The sequence below is a fragment of the Crotalus tigris genome, unplaced genomic scaffold, assembly GCF_016545835.1.
Source record: "Crotalus tigris isolate CLP2741 ecotype Arizona unplaced genomic scaffold, ASM1654583v1 scf7180000024167.7108832, whole genome shotgun sequence".
Taxonomy (NCBI): Eukaryota; Metazoa; Chordata; class Lepidosauria; order Squamata; family Viperidae; genus Crotalus; species Crotalus tigris.
Window position 1 is genome coordinate 4,758,121 of NW_024100417.1, and position 18,277 is coordinate 4,776,397.

Genomic DNA, 18,277 nt, shown 5'->3' on the forward strand with positions numbered 1-18,277 from the left:
TGTTTTTGGTGGGAAACGGGTCCAAATGGCTCTTTGAGTGTTTTGGGTTGCCTACCCCTGGTCTAGGGAATGTGGATGGGTTGAGTTTCCCCCCCCCCAAAATACTCTACCTAAATTACCTTTCTTATGTTAAGCAGCTTGCACAAAAATAGAAAGAAAAATTTTGAGCGATTTAATTGCCTTGGCTTGGAAAGCTACTTGGCAAAGAAAGAAAGTGAGAGTTATTGTAGACTTAAAAAACAGAAGATTTGATTTATCAGAGGGGCCACTATCTGTTTAATATACTGTTTGAATATGATTAAAAGAATGGATGACCCTTAGATATAACTAGATTTTTATAATGGAAGATATGATTTAGAATTATGATAGCATTTTGTTTTTCTTCTTTTGATATGGGAAATTTGAAAAAAAAAAGAGAAGGATTGGTATGAACAAAATTTTTTAGCTAATATTGAGAAAATCATAACTAATGAAGAGACTGTAAATATTGATGGAAAATCAAACATTAAATAAGAACATGGAAAACAGGATATTATGAATTGATATTATTGTTATCTCTATAATATTAGTAAAATATGAAGATGTCTATATTTAATTTTGTATACATCAATAGTACTAAGAATTGTAAATGTTCAATGAGGGGAAAAAGGAAGAAAGGAAAAATCAAAGGAAAAAAATACTGGAGTGTACAGTACTGAATAGATCTAAATTGAAGAAGTTAATGTTAAATATGTAAACCCAGACAACATGTTGTTTACTTAGCTCTAAAGATTGTAATTTTAAAAAAATCAATAAAATTTATTTAAAAAACAAATAAAGGAGTGCTGTGGGAAGAAAGTGTGGAGTGTCTTCTCTATGGAGAACTGAAACAGAAGATTAATTTACAAATTTAAGATAAATCCTAGTGGCTTTCAGCACAAACTGTCATGATAGCCAAACAGAAATTAAAAAATGAGTTTTAAGCAGAAAAAAACATGTTCCACATCTGAAAGCAGACTTTCAGGGTCAAACAGGATAAGGAGAAGCACGTCAATCAAGAATGTCAGCAAAAAGAAAATTGTAACAAAAGGAAAATATTTTTAAGATCAGAAAAATAACAAGAAGATGTATTGATAAATAAATCTTAAGAATAAACAAAGGAAGAGATCCAATAGAGGCAAGTGAGTTAAAGACAGATGGAAAACTATATTGAAATCCTTTACAAATGTGATTGAAAGACCAAATAGAGTATATATTAAAAAAGTGACTTGCTAGAAAGTAAGATACGACAAGGAATATTCAGCTGTCCAATAGAAAAGTACAGAATACAGACACTGAGCAGTGTGAGTTGCAGAAAAGGAAATAAAGTACTGCATTGACAACTATATGTCAGTAAGTATGGAAGACTGAAAGAAAAAACATGGAAAGATCATCACTGTTTGCCATTTGCGTACCATATACAATAAAAATGTTGATGTTGATCTTTAGAGCCCTAAACAACTTAAAATCTGACTATCTAAGGAACCACTAAGCTTGTCCTGATAAGAACAGCAGAAGAAGCCTTCCCAGTATGCCCTGATTATCAGAAACTCTTTTTTCTGGAATGAGAGAAAAAAGCTACCAAATCTGGGCCCTGGAGTTACTGTACCCTCCCTTAGGAAATCTGTAAAGATAATCTTTATGGCTAGGCTTTCAACTGTTCAATGATTTTAGTATTTATTCTAGCATTAGTTTAAATGTGTATTTTAAACCTTTATATTGTCTTTTAGTTCTAATTTTTGTTAGCCACCTTGAGCACTTGTCAGAGCAGGCATGTAGGGCATAAATTAATTAAATACAGGTAAACCTCGAATTATGAGCATTCACTTAATGCTCATTCAAAGTAACATGATGAGCACCCCCAGTGCTTACGAGCAAGTCCCGAAATTACAAATGTTGGTGCACCATGGCAGTCATTTGCCCTTATGAGCGACCGCAGTAACACTGCAACATTCACCCTGGTTATTCCCTCCCTCCCCACCCCCGTCCGAGTCTCCCTAGTTACCAGGCCTTCAATACCCTGCGAAGATCGAGATCCTTCGCTTTCTTGGCTGCTCCAGGCCTTCGGTGGATTCGCAGAGAATGGAGGCCTAAAGTTAACACAAGATCATGTGAGATCAGTTGCATGAGATCTCACGCTACTGATGTCACCTGATCTCATGGTACTTTAGGCCTCTGTTCTCTGCAACAGAGAACAGAACCAAAGCCAAGGGACATTTCCACATGCCTCCAGAGGCTGGATCGGGGCGTTAGAGCCTTTGCCAGGCCGCTGCCGCCCAGATCTGAGGCCGGGGGACACTTCCGTGGGCAGGCTCCATTACACTCATAACTCAAGTACTACCTGTACATATAAAAGCACACCTTTGTGTGTCTGTGTCCTTTATACTGTAGAAAATGTTACAAAATGAGAAAGGTAGGCGGTTACAGCTGGTTTAGAGAAGGAAATGGATCCTGGTTGTAGGAAGAATAAATAGAGGCTGTAGCGAGGAGCATCCTTCCCAGTTTATTGCCTAGCAATTGGGGGTTTTCATATTGCCCACAACAGTAGCCCTTTTGTGAGGATACCATAATATGGTCTCAAAATTCCAAACTTCTTCCCTATGGAAATAGGGAAAGTGCCCTGGGCTAAGATTTGGATGTTTTCTTTATATGCCCTTACTCTGAGACATCAAATCATATTTATTAAATGCAGCTATGATCTGCTTATAAATATACACAGCAGGCAGTCCCTGTAGTATTGTATATTCTTATGTAATGGAATGTGCATACATTGTCATAAGAATTTTTGAACTAAATCCCAGCAGCCTTTTGTCTATCAAACAGCACTGCTTGCAGTGGATGAATTCCTGAAAATCACTGCTTCTGTTGCTGGTTCTAATTCCCTGCCACCATGGAATAGGAGGGAATATTACTCAGGATATTTCTCAGCAACCTCTTCTCCCGTTTTATACCACGGGTGTCAAACTCACTGTGTCACGTGACATATCGTGACATATCGTGACTTTTTTCGCATTGCTGGAGCTGGGGTGGGCGTGGCCTCCACATGATACAACTGGCCTGCAGGCCGGCAGTTTGACACCCCTGTTCTATACCATTAGAACAGTGTTTCCCAAACTTGACAATTTTGAGGCATGAGGACTTCAACTCCCAGAATTCCACAGCCAGCAACGCTGGCTGTGGAATTCTGGGAGTTGAAGTCCACATGCCTTAAAATTGTCAAGTTTGGGAAACACTGCATTAGAATGAAAACTCTAATTGTAACACCACCACCCCTGTATCTCCTGCATGCTTGATTCTTTCTGAGATAACGCTGTGAAGGTAATAGAAAGCTCTACATGTACCACTTCCCAACCACCTGCTGAGACAATATGTTTATAATTACCCCTGAATGTTCATATAACACTTATCAAATGCTCTTGTGAATCTGCCCTGAATTATTTTCTAACCCTTCCCTTGCAACCATCTGCCACAGCATTAGGAGCCCTTCAGAGCTCAGGCAAGATGAAAATACATAGTTTTGTGGGGACAGTTATAGCCAAGAAAGAGAAATGTGGTCTGTGCCTCACTACAGTTCTCTACCTTCTGCCCAAACAGTCATCCGACCTCCCCTTCCAGAGTTTCCTTAGATTCCCCCCAATTGACAGCAGAACAAGATCGCTGGCATTTCTTAGAGCTCCCTCAGATGCTGCTTGTCACTTTAAGAATTCAGCACATAGGAGAGCAGTTCCGTATTACCAGAGTATAAGTCTGCTATTCCACCCTTCTTTTCTTTCTGCATTGCAGACAGGACATGTGTTTCAGCCACAGCAGGCAGGCAGGCAGGCAGGCAGATCTCATTTGGGAAAGTTGATGGAAAAATACACCAGTAGCAACAAGCTTTTATGACAAGGAGCATTTGGGGTTGTGAAATCTTCAATTGCATTTTGCATGCATGTGTCTGGACTCATTCCCCCAATGTGTGTACATTTATTCAATTATGTACAGGTTGCCAAAAACTCGGCTGCTTTAGTAGAATATTTTCTTCTGGGTTTTAGGAATAACGTCCTGTGATTGACTCCTCATTTGAGCAGTTTCGTGGTTGGATATTGGATATTGGTCAGTGGTTGTGTTGACAAAGAGCTGCTGTCATTAAGAGACAGGTTGGGCTTGTTAAAACCATGTCTTGGGATGAGAGCTTAAGGAATTGTGTGTTCAAATGTTCAAAAAAAAAATGAATAGCCCACCAAACAAAAGATAGTTATTTGGTGTGGCCCACCTGTAAAACAAGCACAAATGGTCTTCAGGTGCGTTCTAAGCATCCTCTGCCTTATTTACTCATTTGTTTGTGTTAAGGAGAAAACAGGTGCACATTAATTCATCAGAGTTTAAATCATTTCACTACTAAATGAGTCACTCATTTGCAGGCATATTTAATTAGCACCTCTTTGCAGCCAGGTGGATTCCTTCTCCTGCCTTTCTCATCTATTTGCCTTCTTAAGGGCTTGTTAATACAGAATAGTCAAGGATTTTTCACTTTCTCCACAGCAAGACAATTGCTGTAATGGCATTGCTGGGAATTGGGGACGGATGGTTGATTTGTGCCACCTTTCTCTTTCTTTTCCAACACATTGCAGTAATTTTAATGTGATTTAGTACAGAGGTGAGTTTTGTACTTCTATCCTAACCTTTCTGTGTTTGAAAAAGGCCTGTGAAATGGCTGTGAGGGATGTTTTCATTTCTTATATACTTGGAAATAATGAAAATCAGTTCTACCAGGTATTTTGAATATAAGAATTTGAATGAGACAGGGTAACTTTTCTTAAGTGTCTGCAGAAGTTTTTCAACATCTAGGAAATGAGATGAAATAACAAACTTCTGAATTTGAACCTATTATATAATATCACAACTACTGAAATGTAGTTTGGAATATAATTTATTAGCTTATTTTAAACTGTCCATCACTCTTTATAATGTCAGATTTCAGATGGCCTCAATTTTTTGTGCTAATTTGAAGGTGTGAAATACCTGTCCAAGAGCAAAAGTTTTCTATCATAGATTTCTTGCAAATTGGGAACTTCCCTTTATGAGGAATCCAGATGAATTCCTTTTTCCTGGGACAAAACAAACCTACCGCACCTAAGTATAAGATGAACAGCTCCAAGCAACTTTGGACTGTTCGCTGCTTTCTGTAGTGCTGTCAAACACTGCCATTTTGTTATAAGCTAAAAATGGAATGGGCAAAGAATATGTGCATTCAAGAGATCTTTACATAATGTTGATTACCATAAAAAAGAATAGCATGATAGGGGTGTAAATAACTATAATTTTTCATAGATTCACAATCTCATTAGATTAGGTCTAGGAGAGACTTCTCCAATAAATCCATATTTGCCATAATTCATCTAACCACATCTTGACTGTTTATTTTTTCACCATGTTGGCTGAAAAAAACGCATTGTTACTCCACTCTTTCCCCCCTCTTTGCGGATTAGAAGAGTTAGAAAGAGACAACAGGGAAATATTGGCTGAGTATAAAAGAATGACCTAGCTGATCCTTCATAAAATTCCATGGATAAAATACAGCTTTGTCTATAAAAAATTTATCTAGAACCACCCCTGGACCTGTTTCTGTCAGTTGGGAGATGTGCTTCATATGATCACAATCAGCTATAAAAATTGGTCTGTCACTTTGCACTGCCTGCTTATTATGCTGATAATAGTTTACTTTCTTCTTGCCTTTCCCAAACCATTTATTAGCCACGTTATGATGTTCTATCCTTCCTGCTGAAGTTGTGAAAATCCCTTTTATATGTCCAATTGCTGTTCCTTGAAATGGAAATCCTTTACAATTGATGTGGAGATGTTCAATTTTTCCGGAAAGGCATCTTTAATATCTTGAACTTGGCCATCATTCCTTCTGTTGATACTGATACGTGAGCTGTTTGTTAATAAAGCTTGGCAGTGCCAAGATTTTCCATCCACTTTGGAGGGACTTAAAAGCCTTCAGGTGTGTATGTTAAGGGAACATCAGGCCCTTAAAGAAGAGGCCTGATTCGCTCCTATTTCTATCTTTAAAGATTTCAGAATTGGTGAAAGGCTTAGGCTTTGTAAAATAGAAATGGAAGCAGAAATCTCACAGAAACATCCCTTTCTTACTTTAGGCAAGGGAATCCAAAGAATTGCACTGCCACAAAGTAGATACTTTGCCATCAAATCTGATCATGCAGTATTGGAGGACTACAAATAGTGCTCGGGAATTGTACACAACCCACAGACCTCTTTCAATATATTAGAAATAACCTAAATTGTTACTTGGGGTTCTACCTTAGTATTTCTGCTGTCATTTCTTTGCTGTTTAGTTTCCTGGCATATAATCTTCTGACTTATTGGAAAAATGACTGATACTTCTCTTTTATAGTAGCTGAGGTAAGCAAATAAGGGATTTGGTTCTGGTATAAATGTTGAGCAGCAAGTATTGATCTAAGGACCTGGATTGTCATTCCTTTGCTGGCAAGTAATGCGAGAAATGATTTGTGGGGAAAGAATACAGTTGGGAGAGATGATTTACCCACCCAATAGTACATTCCAAGATGCTTATTCCAGGATGAATATTCAATATTTGCCATGCCAAGTCAGGTAAAGCTATGAGATAGGTTGCAAGGGAGCAGTTCATTTTCCATGTATGCATAAATACATATATACACACAATCCATTTTTATGTCCACTGATCTGTATTCATACATTCAATCATCACATCCTCATTACATTCCTGAGAAATTCTTGGTTTGTGTGTCTGTGTATGTGTGTGCGGCCTGAGTGCATGCGCACTTCTACTCCTAACTCTTTTTTTAAAAAAAGATATTTGGAAAGTTAGCCTTTAGGCATCAAAAAGTTCTAATTGCACTATATTTTCAGCTATATTGCATATGAAAATTTACTGATATGAGACAGTATTAAGCAATTCATACCCCATCTGTGTTTCAGGTTTTACATGTTAGAGAATTCATGTGAAAAAACATTAAATGTTGTATTTAACTGACAAACGGCTTGTTCTTAAAATTACTGTTGGGTATTGTCTCTAGCATAGATGGAAGTGGTAACAAGATTGAATGTCCCACCTAGCAAGTAAATTCTTTGAATCAATCAGATAACTCATATGAAACTTATATTTACTTAGTGTATTATTCAATAGTTTCAACATTGAGAAAATGTATAATAATTGGAAAAGTAATAAATATGCTGTGTGTGTGTGTGTGAGAGAGAGAGAGAGAGAGAGAGAGAGAGAGAGAGAGAGAGAGAGAGAGAGAGAGAGAGAGAGAGAGAGGAGAAAAGACACTTAGTCTTCCTTTTTTTTTATCATTTACCTTGTAGTCCATTGATCCTGGGCAGCAGTTCACCTGGGAGAACTCCAACTTGGAAGTGAACAAACCAAAGAATCGCTATGCAAATGTGATTGCCTATGACCACTCCCGGGTCATCTTGACCTCCATTGATGGTAAGATTATTAACAGTTACTTTCACTAATAAACTGCAGCATCAGACGTGAGATTTTGAGTTTTGGAGTTAGTGCAGTGTAGTGTGGAATCAATTATCTGTCCAACTTTGACTACAAATCATAAGACAGAAATAAGGCTGCAACACTGTCAAGAATCTAGGTTGATTAACTGATGCAGCTGAATGAATGGGCACTAGGACTCCATAACTCATACTTTTTGATGATTATTAAACATGTTCCTCAAGACTCAACATCATACTTATTATACCTGAAAAACGTACATGAAAAAATGTGCATATATACTATAGAAAGTTTTCTTATACATTCTTTAACACTTGTGTTATTTTATAGCACAGTGTGTTAATATATAGGTCTTTGATCCAAAGATTGTTCACTACTGAATTGATCAGTGTATGGACATTATCACTGACGGACATAATCCTGTCAATCTAAAAAGTTCATTTTTCAGAGTATGCATTGCTTTCTTAAGCATATCTACATAAGAAAATAAGTAGACAGCCATTTCTATTGCCATATCTAGAAGTTTTAGATCCAGATGACTGAGCAACATTATTGGTTTTATTTATCCCTTTGTTTTCGTACTATGATTTCCCAAATAGTGTAACTCTTTGTCATAATTTTTTCACTATCATGGATTTATGTAAGGACAGGAATTAAAGTCTTCTACCAAATTTATTTCTTAAATTTATACCACTCAAGTCCCAAATCATTTGATTCATTCAGTCTGTTGTAATATTGTATTTGGACAAAACATTAACTGGGTTGGGGAAAAGAAAGAAATGTTAACTATTAGAAGTAGAAGGTAACCTAGTAAGTGTCCTTATCATTTTATATTTTAAGCCATTAATTCCAAAATGAATGTCAGGTTGCAAAATTATGATCTTTGTGGAATATGTACACCAAAACCAACTCTGCCTTTATTTAAAAGAGCTATTTATTCATTTCTTCCAGATGGAACTCTAGAAATATTGTTCTCTGAGAGACTTAGACTGCAAAACTCTCCTAACATCTAATAACTAACCTTTGATTTTATGCTGTTCATTAACAAGGCACAAAAACAATGGCATAAATCTTTCTTTGGCCATGGTTGCCTCCAGAATGATTGAGCATGCGTGTCATATTCCACACTATTTCCTTCTTGTATAATGTTTAAATATCCATTAAAATGTATTCCCCATCAATTTGCATTTGGTCAAGAGCTACTTATTTACTGCATTTATAAACCTCTGTACTCTTACTGGAGTCCTGTAATATAATATACATTAAAATCAATCAAAGCCCCACAAATAAAGTCAAATGTTAGTGTAGCACTAGGATCCTTATAATCTTTACCCTCTCTCTGAATAGCTCAGAATTCTGGCTGTGTCTTTACTTACCCATTCCTGAAGATTCATGCCCTTTTTCTGTCATGCAGGGGTCCCTGGAAGTGACTACATCAATGCCAATTATATTGATGGCTACCGCAAACAGAACGCTTACATTGCTACACAAGGGCCACTGCCTGAGACACTCAGTGACTTCTGGAGAATGGTATGGGAGCAACGTACAGCAACAATTGTCATGATGACACGACTGGAGGAAAAGTCTCGGGTATGGACAAACCTGGTCTCTCCCACAGACCATAAATGATTCAGGGAGTTGTAGTCCATGTTGATACTGGAAATGCAGTGCTACCAAGAATATTAGCAGTTTTATATATTAGAACTCTAATGGCAAATTTTGGGGGAAATGACAGTGATGTAACATTGCAGGAAAAAAGGGGAATAATGTATGGTACCAACACGTCCTTCATGGACTTTCCTTTTCCATCTAGTTCTTAAGTGAATTATTTATTTTATGAGATTAACTTGTCACCTATGCTATGGCTAATTCATAATCGGAAGGGCCAGATTCTTATTTATAGAATCCCATATAAGTGATAGAATCTCAGTATGAATAATTGGGGCAACTAATGGCTTGAGTTCATTTCACTCCTTGTGAAATTCAAAAGCATTCAAAGGAGAGGGAGGGAATATATTTGCAGTAGCAAATCACACACTTTTGGCATAATTGACCCCATACACTAGGAAGCATATCATCAGAGTAGGGTTGTGTGTATCAGTTATATATAATCTATGTATGGACATTTGTGGTAGAGAGAAGCAATCTCCATGTATAAGCCATTCTGCAGATGTCTTCTGCTGTGTCTGGCACCCAAAAATTATAGCCATATTAAATTCTGTCTTTCGTGCATAGTTTGAATGTGTAAAAAGGATTTATTTGCCTTAAGGTATCTAAATGGAAGACGCCTATGTTTCAGAATACTCTTGCAAAACATGGAGCTCAATTGGAGATCCTGGGCAGAGAGTTCTTCAGAAGATAGCATCTCTTGTAATGAGCACAGAATATATTACGTTTCCATGCCAACCACAGGATTGTGGTGCACTCATTTCTTTAGTCAAATAGATTTGAGTAAGGCAATAGAGATAGGGAATATTCAGAGAGCAGCTAAATAAAGGTGGGGGATATGTGTGGAGGGAGAGCAATGCATGCAACCATATATCCTAAGCTTTGCTGAATTAATACTGAAAGGGGAATGCCAGTCTTTATGTTACAAAAATACTACAGAACTGCAAAGAGCACATTGGAAAGAGCCTGTATTTCTAACTCAGATTGAAAAGTGTTGTTTGTGCTGATGAATGGCAAACACTACTCAAAATAATATACTTTAGGGTGTCTTGCCTAGTGCCCTTTTATTGTTCAGTCCTTCATTTGTTAATGTACTCTAATTTTCAAAAAGAATTTGTACATGTGGCATCATAACATTCTAATGTGGGTGTTCTAATAGGTTAGCTAGGCATTTTTGAAAAATACGTTTTAGATTAACTTAAATATATAAATGCATAACTTTCATCTTTAATAGGTAACTTCAAGCTTTCTGTGAGGTCTTTTTCTAATTGTTCCTGCTTTATCAATCACAATCTCATAAATCTCTCTTGGATCCCTCATCAGTAATCTTTTGTTCCAAGCTAAATATCCCCTATTTTTTTAAGATTTATTCAACTAAAGATAGTCCATATATGCTGTGGTTTTTCTTCTCATCTTTTATGCATGTTCTGCAGTGGTACCCTTTGCTTTTTTAAGGTGGGGCGAGCAGAATGATGTGCGGTCGTCCAGAACATTACTCTGTGTGTGGTGAAGATGAAGAGGGCGGGGAGAGAGAAACATTATAATAAGCGTATTCTACCAAAACAGTGGCAAGAAATAGATTACAAACATAAAAAATAAGACCCAGTTTCTTGATGTGAGATCTGATTGTGCTTTAGGCATAGCAAAATGCTGATAGCTTTGTGCCTTAAACAGTTTGAGGTATGTAGTGAATGCCCCACAAGTTTCAGTAATTTAAGCACTTCAGTTGCTGCTCCATAATTGCATTTAAGCAGTAGCCTTATTATTTGCTTGCACTTTATTAATTAGACTTTATTAGTCTAGAAGAGGGTTTTGTGTTTAGAATGTTTGCAGATGAGTTAAAAGAGAAATAGTCCCCTCTCCTTTTTTTGATGCGTGTCAGAATACATGAATATCCAAAGTCCAGCTAGCTTTGTTTGGGGGCTGCCCAGCTATCAGAAGATGCCCCCCAGAGTGTGTTTCTCCAAGATAACATGTTTTTTTAAGGCCCTTTGGGCACCTGTCTCTGTTTCCTGCCTTGCTGCTGGTGAAACGCACATTATCTTCTGATAGCACACTTCCCATCCTTCGCTCTCCTAATTACTTACTAGAAGATGGAGGATGCAGTAGCACCCTTGACATACTTCACCATGTTAGCCTGCCCACCCACCCAGCCAAGTAGGGGGGAGAATTCTTACCCATTTGTTCCTCTTCACTTAACAGAGTTCATACTAGTACTCACTAGAGGCCTGGTTGCCTTTGCTAGTATTTACAGATACAATACGGTTGCTATAGAATAGAAACCCCCACCTAGGGGACCCTGTCTCTGAGGAATCATAATAGCCTTAGAATGGAACCAGTCAAAGAGGCATTGAAGTAATAGAAGTAAAACTTGAACAAAAAGCCTCATCCCTGCCCCTGGGAGCTTTCTAATGAGAGGAGGCGCGTTTATACACCCTTGAGCATCTTTTCAGTGCTCATTCAAGCTTGACCCTTTTCTTACCTCCAAGCGGGAGGGCTTCTTCGCAACCAGGAGTTTTGAAAGCTGTTTCAGACAAATGCTAACAGGTGCAGTCACTCTCTCAGTCCTAGTGATGCTTTGTCCTTGAATTCTTGCCTTAAACATTTAACATCTGGGATTTCTGGAGTTCAGTGCTTCAAATACTTTCTAAATCTTGTGAAATAGCATCAGTCTTGGAAAAAGATCTGTGAGCTGCTTGGTATTCATGACTCGAAAATCCTATCATGGTGATAGTAGCATCATTTTTAGTTGTATACTACATAAAACCTACAAACAGCAGATCACTTTCTACATCCAGTGTCTTTGCAATTGGCAACAAAATCAGTAGTATATGCCATCTCTAAGGCTCTTTTAAATGCAAAATGAATCCAGGCTATCTCTCATCCATGTTTCTATTCTAGCTTCTAATAGCATTTAATAAATACACAAGTCCAAATAAATTAAGAGATTTTCCCCTGATTTGCAGACTGCAAGCCTTAGACTAGGTCTTGGTAGAGTTGTGTATCAAACTAACTCTTCTCCCATTGTTTAAGCTCTGTGTGGAAGCCTCCTTATTCTCCCAGCAACTGAGGGACCCACTGGGCTGCCAGCAGTAAATGAATTTCCAGGTTGTGAGCATTCCTGACATTAATGAGAAGTGAGCAGTGCCAGAAGAAAAGGCTCTCTTATCTGGTTTAGTGCCATCCTGCATCAGCTTCAGCGTAAAATTTACAGAGCTTGAAAATAGGGCATAAACATTATGAGTAAATTTGGCAGAAAATGTGAGTGACTCTTATCTGGTCATGAATAAATAATTTTCAATTACCAGCTAGGGCTCTCTATTAAATCCTGGGATAGATTACTTCAAAGTTTGTTTTATGCTTGTATATACACAGTAATACAATTTCCCTGGAGAAAGAGTGGAAAAGAAGGCCCTTGCTCAAATCATTGCTAGCCCAACTTTTTCCTTCCTGTGTTATATCGTCTGTTGCATATGTAAAAAGCTCTTTGGCCATCCAGGCTGAACACAGAATTCCAGATAATCACAGCAAACAAAGTGCACTTCAGTAGAACTGTTCTAGGTTCTAGGATACTCTTTCGTTTTTCATCCAGGAATGATTACAAGGCTCACCCATTAAAAGTGTTGACTATTAAAAAGCAGAACATCATTGATTTCCAATTAGTCTGTTGTTAACTTTCTCTACGCATCCTGTATAATTACATTTACTGTTTCTTGGGCAGAGTATTTTATCCTGTTTTAATCAAATATTGATTCATTGGGTAAAAGGACAAGACAGAGAGAAATGTAGAAGAATAAAAAGCAGATGGCGAGATATGTTTGGGGAAATTTTAGCATGCATGAATGTTTTGAAATATGACAGTTGGACATGAAGAAAGATAGTCCATGTTTTGCTACTTCCACCTCACCTGGAACGGGCTAGTTCCTCTCAGTAGAAAAGACAGGGATTTAGACAGGCAAATCCATAGTTGTGTTATGAGCAAAAACCATGCTGCTACTTCCATCTTAGTCTTTGATGATCAGTAATTGCAGGTGTAGAGGTATGAATGAAAAACAGAGTAAAGTGGGCGCTTCAGGCTGATTAGTTTCCTATTTTTTTGGCCCTTTCCAGCTAAGGAGACTAATGATCTCAGCCAAGAGTAGCCTTTTTGGTTATCCCTTGAAGGAACTTCTCCCTGTGTGCACATACACCAGACATGCATTGGGCTTGTGGCAAAGGGATGAAACCCATTCCACTTCTGAGCTTGTTACTCTTGCTCAGCTTCTTAAGTTTCTCTTGGTCAAGCTCTCTTGCTGTGAGTCTCTGTTAGGCACTTGCACTATCCTGCCCACGTAAAGCACTGCCCTTCCTCTCACAACTAATACCTAGGAAAAATAAAGCTGGTGACCTTATGTTAGGAACCTGAGCAGAATCCCAAGCAGAGGATTACAGGTTGAAGACAGGCTTCCTGTAAATGAGTATGCTTGTCTACAGATAGCAATCTTTCCAAAGAGCAGGGAAAGGACAGGAAAGAAATTGCTTTTGAATTGACCATTTCTCTCAGTTTCTTTTATAGCTATTGGCATCCTTGCTTCTTATCCCTGCTTCTGAACATAAAGTATCTTTCTTTGCTCCCTACCTGGTCATTTAGCCATATTGGCCTCTTATAAAATGAGGTATAAGATATGACAAAAAATATTCAATTTCTCTATATGTCTTGGCCAAATGCAGTCTGGGTGTTTTGTGTTTCTGTATTTTATTCCCAAATATGTCCTCTTCTGTCAGTCAATAAATTCTAGTAGATACAGGTAAAATTTGAAAATTACAACAGGAGAAGAGTATCAGTCTATGTTATGGAACCCAATTAAAGTTACATTCCAGGGACTATCCATTAATTTTGGGGTTTTATTGCAGGTGAAATGTGATCAGTACTGGCCTGGACGTGGTACAGAGACCTATGGATTGATCCAAGTGACCTTGCTAGATACTGTTGAACTTGCGACTTACACAGTCCGAACATTTGCCCTATACAAGGTACTGGAAAAAGGGGGGAAATGAGTTATAATGAATTATTTGAGAAGGAGAAGGAATTACATGTTTATAACTAAGTGCAATATAGATGTAGAACAACATGCTACAATCAACTTTGGCATCATAAAATAAAATAAACAAAATGGTCCATGACCTATAATAAGAATTCATTAATAAAAAAGGCTGATAAATGAAGTAGAAATCCCAGCCCCCTAGTCAGTGTAGTCTTCCTTACTTCCCAAAAACATATTCAGCATTTTTTTCTCCAGTTTGAAAAGAATGGAATTGGACAGGCCATTGTCTTGTACATACTATATGTCTTTATAAATATGCGCATCGCATGACTGTAAAAAACTTTAGTTGAAGTTTACAGTGCAGGCCAAGTGTGTTAAGATATATTGTAGATATCCCTTACCCACTAAAATGGAGACCAGCAACTCCATCACAGTGACACAGCCATAAAGTGAAACATCACATGACCATGCTTAACTTATGTCAATTCCAGCAGGTCATTCAGCTAAGCATGATACCACATGACTGCAACTTCCTGCCAGCTACTCCATTGCCTTTCTTGTTGGAAATTGGCTTGAAGGTTTCAAATGGTGATCATGTGCCCACAGATTGCCATGACAGTGATAAATATGCGCCAGTTGCCACACACCCGATTCACAATCAAGAGATTGTGAATATGCTTCAACAGCCAGAAGTTTAAAGACTGGTCATAAATGTATTTTTTCAGCATAGTACTAATTGCAAATGCTTGCTAGAACATTAGTCGGTAAGCGAGGACTACCTGTAATTAAATATGTAAATAGCCTGAGGAATGTTTTTTTTAATACTTAAAAGCAGTTCTTCAGATACTATCAGCCTACCAGGTAAACCAGGAAATAAATTCCACTGGAAGGCTGAAACTATTATTAATGAGATGGGTTTAAATAACAAAATCTTATAAGTCTGTACTTCCTCCTATTTATACTTCAGTGAATTAGGGAATCATGTGCCTGAGCTACTTCTGAATGTTATGTCTTTGGTCTTGACTTCAAATATGTTTCAGTCCCTCTTGCCTTAGTAACAATTCCTGCACATCTCTGTTAAAGTCATCTTCCTTACTGTCTTGTACAGTATATGGTCTTCAGAATGGCACATGGATTCATATATAAACACAAGAAAATTCATTGAACAATAAATCACAGCAAGGAATCTATAGGAATACTTTTAAAAAATAGAACCAAATGATGCGGAAAATAAGCATGTAGTAAAAGAAGATGCGCAATCGTCTTGCATGTGGAAAAGTCCTTAATATTCTATAGTACATGAGTACCAAATCAAGGAATTCATCTGCTGCCCATTAATTCCAGCTAAAATGTTTTGGCTTTATCTGCAGAATGGGTCGAGTGAAAAACGGGAACTGCGACAGTTTCAGTTTATGGCTTGGCCTGACCATGGTGTGCCAGAATACCCTACTCCTATTTTAGCATTTTTAAGACGAGTGAAAGCATGCAATCCTCCTGATGCTGGCCCAGTAGTTGTACATTGCAGGTAAGGGTGATTCCTACATACATAAATCTGTGTTGATGAACTATCAGGGTAATATGATGGGGGAAAACTATAAATCTCTGTATTTTGGCAATGTTGCATATTTGGGGATTTATAAGCAACCTACTGCTGTAGCAGCAAAATAGTATTGGCTAATATATACAGTATTTTATAGTCAACATTCTTAACCCACTGTTTTCTTTAAGAAACAACCACATTATTAGAAACAATTAAGCATCAATATTGGATTTTTAGAATGGAATCCTACATATGCATCCAGTAGCACAACTACACCATGTCACCGAACTTGTGCACATGTGACTCTTCACAAAACATGCCATTATTACTATTACTGGATTTCTTCTATTTCTCATTTAAAACTGAAACATGAAAACCTCACTAAAACAGTAAGGTGAAATATCCCAAAACCGGGCAGGTACATGGTAGTAAAATTTTTGTTGACAACAGAAAAATATTTTGGCATCATTTTGCATGTACATAAAAGCACAAAATTGCTGGTATTGTCTAAGTATTCAGATACACACTATTTGCATGCATAGTGATAAATTCTCATGCTGCAGTCTGGAGCTAAAAAAAAGTGCTTCAGCCATAAACTGTAGTTCACTAGGAATTGGCATCTTATCCAGCCAGTGATTTATCTCTTCAGCTGAGTGGAAACTATTACTGAACAAACCTCTTCATCATTGCAGCTTTCACAAACTCCTTAGAAACTGTATTTAATGTTCTCTCTTCATGCTCTGGTTCAGATGGGAATAACGAATAATTAACAGATACTCTCTCCCTATTAAAATCCTGTAAAGAATTGCACATGGGCAGCTGCAAGGAAATGTCCTGCTGTAGAATTCTTTGCTGTCAGATACCGTATTTGTTGCTTGTTGATGGGTTGTCAGTTGTTTGTCCCATAAGGACTGCCATCACTAAGTAAGATTAGGTTACATTGGCCTTCCACAGTAAGAGATGCTTATGTAAGATAGGACATAGAGTTGCTCAGAAGTTCAGCATCCTTGAAGGTTATACTTCATTTCCAAAGGTCAATCTGTTCCCTATAGGAATTTCTAATAGTACCTTAAATATAAAGATGACCTTGAAAATAAGTTATTTTTCCATTATACTAGGAAAAGATTCAGAATATCTAGAGCTTTGCCACTGCGCAGACCCTAATTTCATGCTTTATACCTTGCTTTTACAGTGCTGGTGTAGGCAGAACAGGCTGCTTCATTGTAATTGATGCCATGCTTGAGAGGATGAAGCATGAAAAGACAGTGGACATCTATGGGCATGTGACATGCATGCGCTCGCAGAGAAACTATATGGTGCAAACTGAGGATCAATATATCTTCATTCATGAAGCCTTGCTAGAAGCAGCCACTTGTGGAAACACTGAAGTGCCTGCCCGCAATCTCTTTGCCCATATCCAGAAACTGAGTCAGGTACCTCCAGGTGAGAGTGTCACAGCAATGGAACTGGAGTTTAAGGTAAGAAGATTATTTACAATGTTACCTGTGCATGTAAAATCTACAGAGCAACTATAGAATTAGATAAGATGCTTGTTTGTCATTTCTCACTGACAATGTATTCCTGGGTTGAAAGAAGATAGTTTTTTAAAGATAATGGTCCTTTAGTACAGGGATGTCAAACTCAATTTCATTGAGGGCCGCATCAGCATTGCGGTTGCCCTCAGGGGGCTGGGTGGGCGTGGCTGGAGAGGTTGTGGCCTACTGGGTGGGCATGGCCAGCTCTACATTGTTCGCGTCAAGGGTGCATGTTGGGGCCTGGGCAGGAGTGGGACAGATGTGAGGTTCTCTGGCAGAAGGGGGTGGGACCAGGGCAAATGCCAAGGCATGGTCCATTGGAGGAGCCTCACTGTTCCTCTTAGGCCATGCAGGGGGGGTGGGGTTTATGGAGCTAAGACTAAATGTGTTTCAGCATAGATGGCCACCACAAAATTGTACATTGGCTCCCAGCTGGCCTGGGCCAAGGCCAAGGCAGAGGGGGCCGTTCCCTCACTGTTTCCAGGATGGCTTCATGGGCCACATGAAACCACTTTGTGGGCTGCATCCTTGTGTTTGACATGTCTGCTTTAGTATATTTCTTTACCTGTAGAGAGTGTTAAAATATATTTGGATGCAGAGTTGTATGTCCTCAACATGTCTGTCCTGTCCTGAGGAGCTTCTAGAAAAGTATATAGGAAGGCAGATTAAAATGAAGTTCTTGGCCTCGCTACTGTGCAGAGCAGCTGGAGCTGTATCCAGAACCCAGTGGAAATTGGGGTATTTGTGATGTCACTAAGAAAAGCTTACCTGGAAATACTTCTACTTTAAGTCCTTGAAAAATCAACCAGTTCCAGTGCCTTTAGCCTTTGTGGTCACAAGTGTCAGTGTTTGTCGGCATTTACTGCATCTTCATACCAATATTTCTTACCTCTTTAATACTGGTTAATAGCTCTGCTAATTCTCTCAATATGTGTATTTTTCCAGAAAAGGCTATGGACATAGTTTTAAAGTCAACAGAATTATTTATTGTGCAAGC

The 18,277-nt window shown here is 38.2% G+C and overlaps 1 protein-coding gene across 2 annotated transcripts in view; it reads left to right on the plus strand.

Annotated features, from left to right (window-relative positions):
• Window positions 1-18,277, plus strand: part of PTPRF (protein tyrosine phosphatase receptor type F) — a 547,145-nt gene that overhangs the window by 517,704 nt on the left and 11,164 nt on the right. For both annotated transcript variants that reach the window (XM_039323287.1, XM_039323286.1), the window contains 5 exons: window positions 7,369-7,492; window positions 8,928-9,103; window positions 14,075-14,194; window positions 15,576-15,730; window positions 16,938-17,223. In XM_039323287.1, coding sequence (XP_039179221.1) covers window positions 7,369-7,492; window positions 8,928-9,103; window positions 14,075-14,194; window positions 15,576-15,730; window positions 16,938-17,223 — 861 coding nt within the window. The remainder of the gene's footprint in view (window positions 1-7,368; window positions 7,493-8,927; window positions 9,104-14,074; window positions 14,195-15,575; window positions 15,731-16,937; window positions 17,224-18,277) is intronic.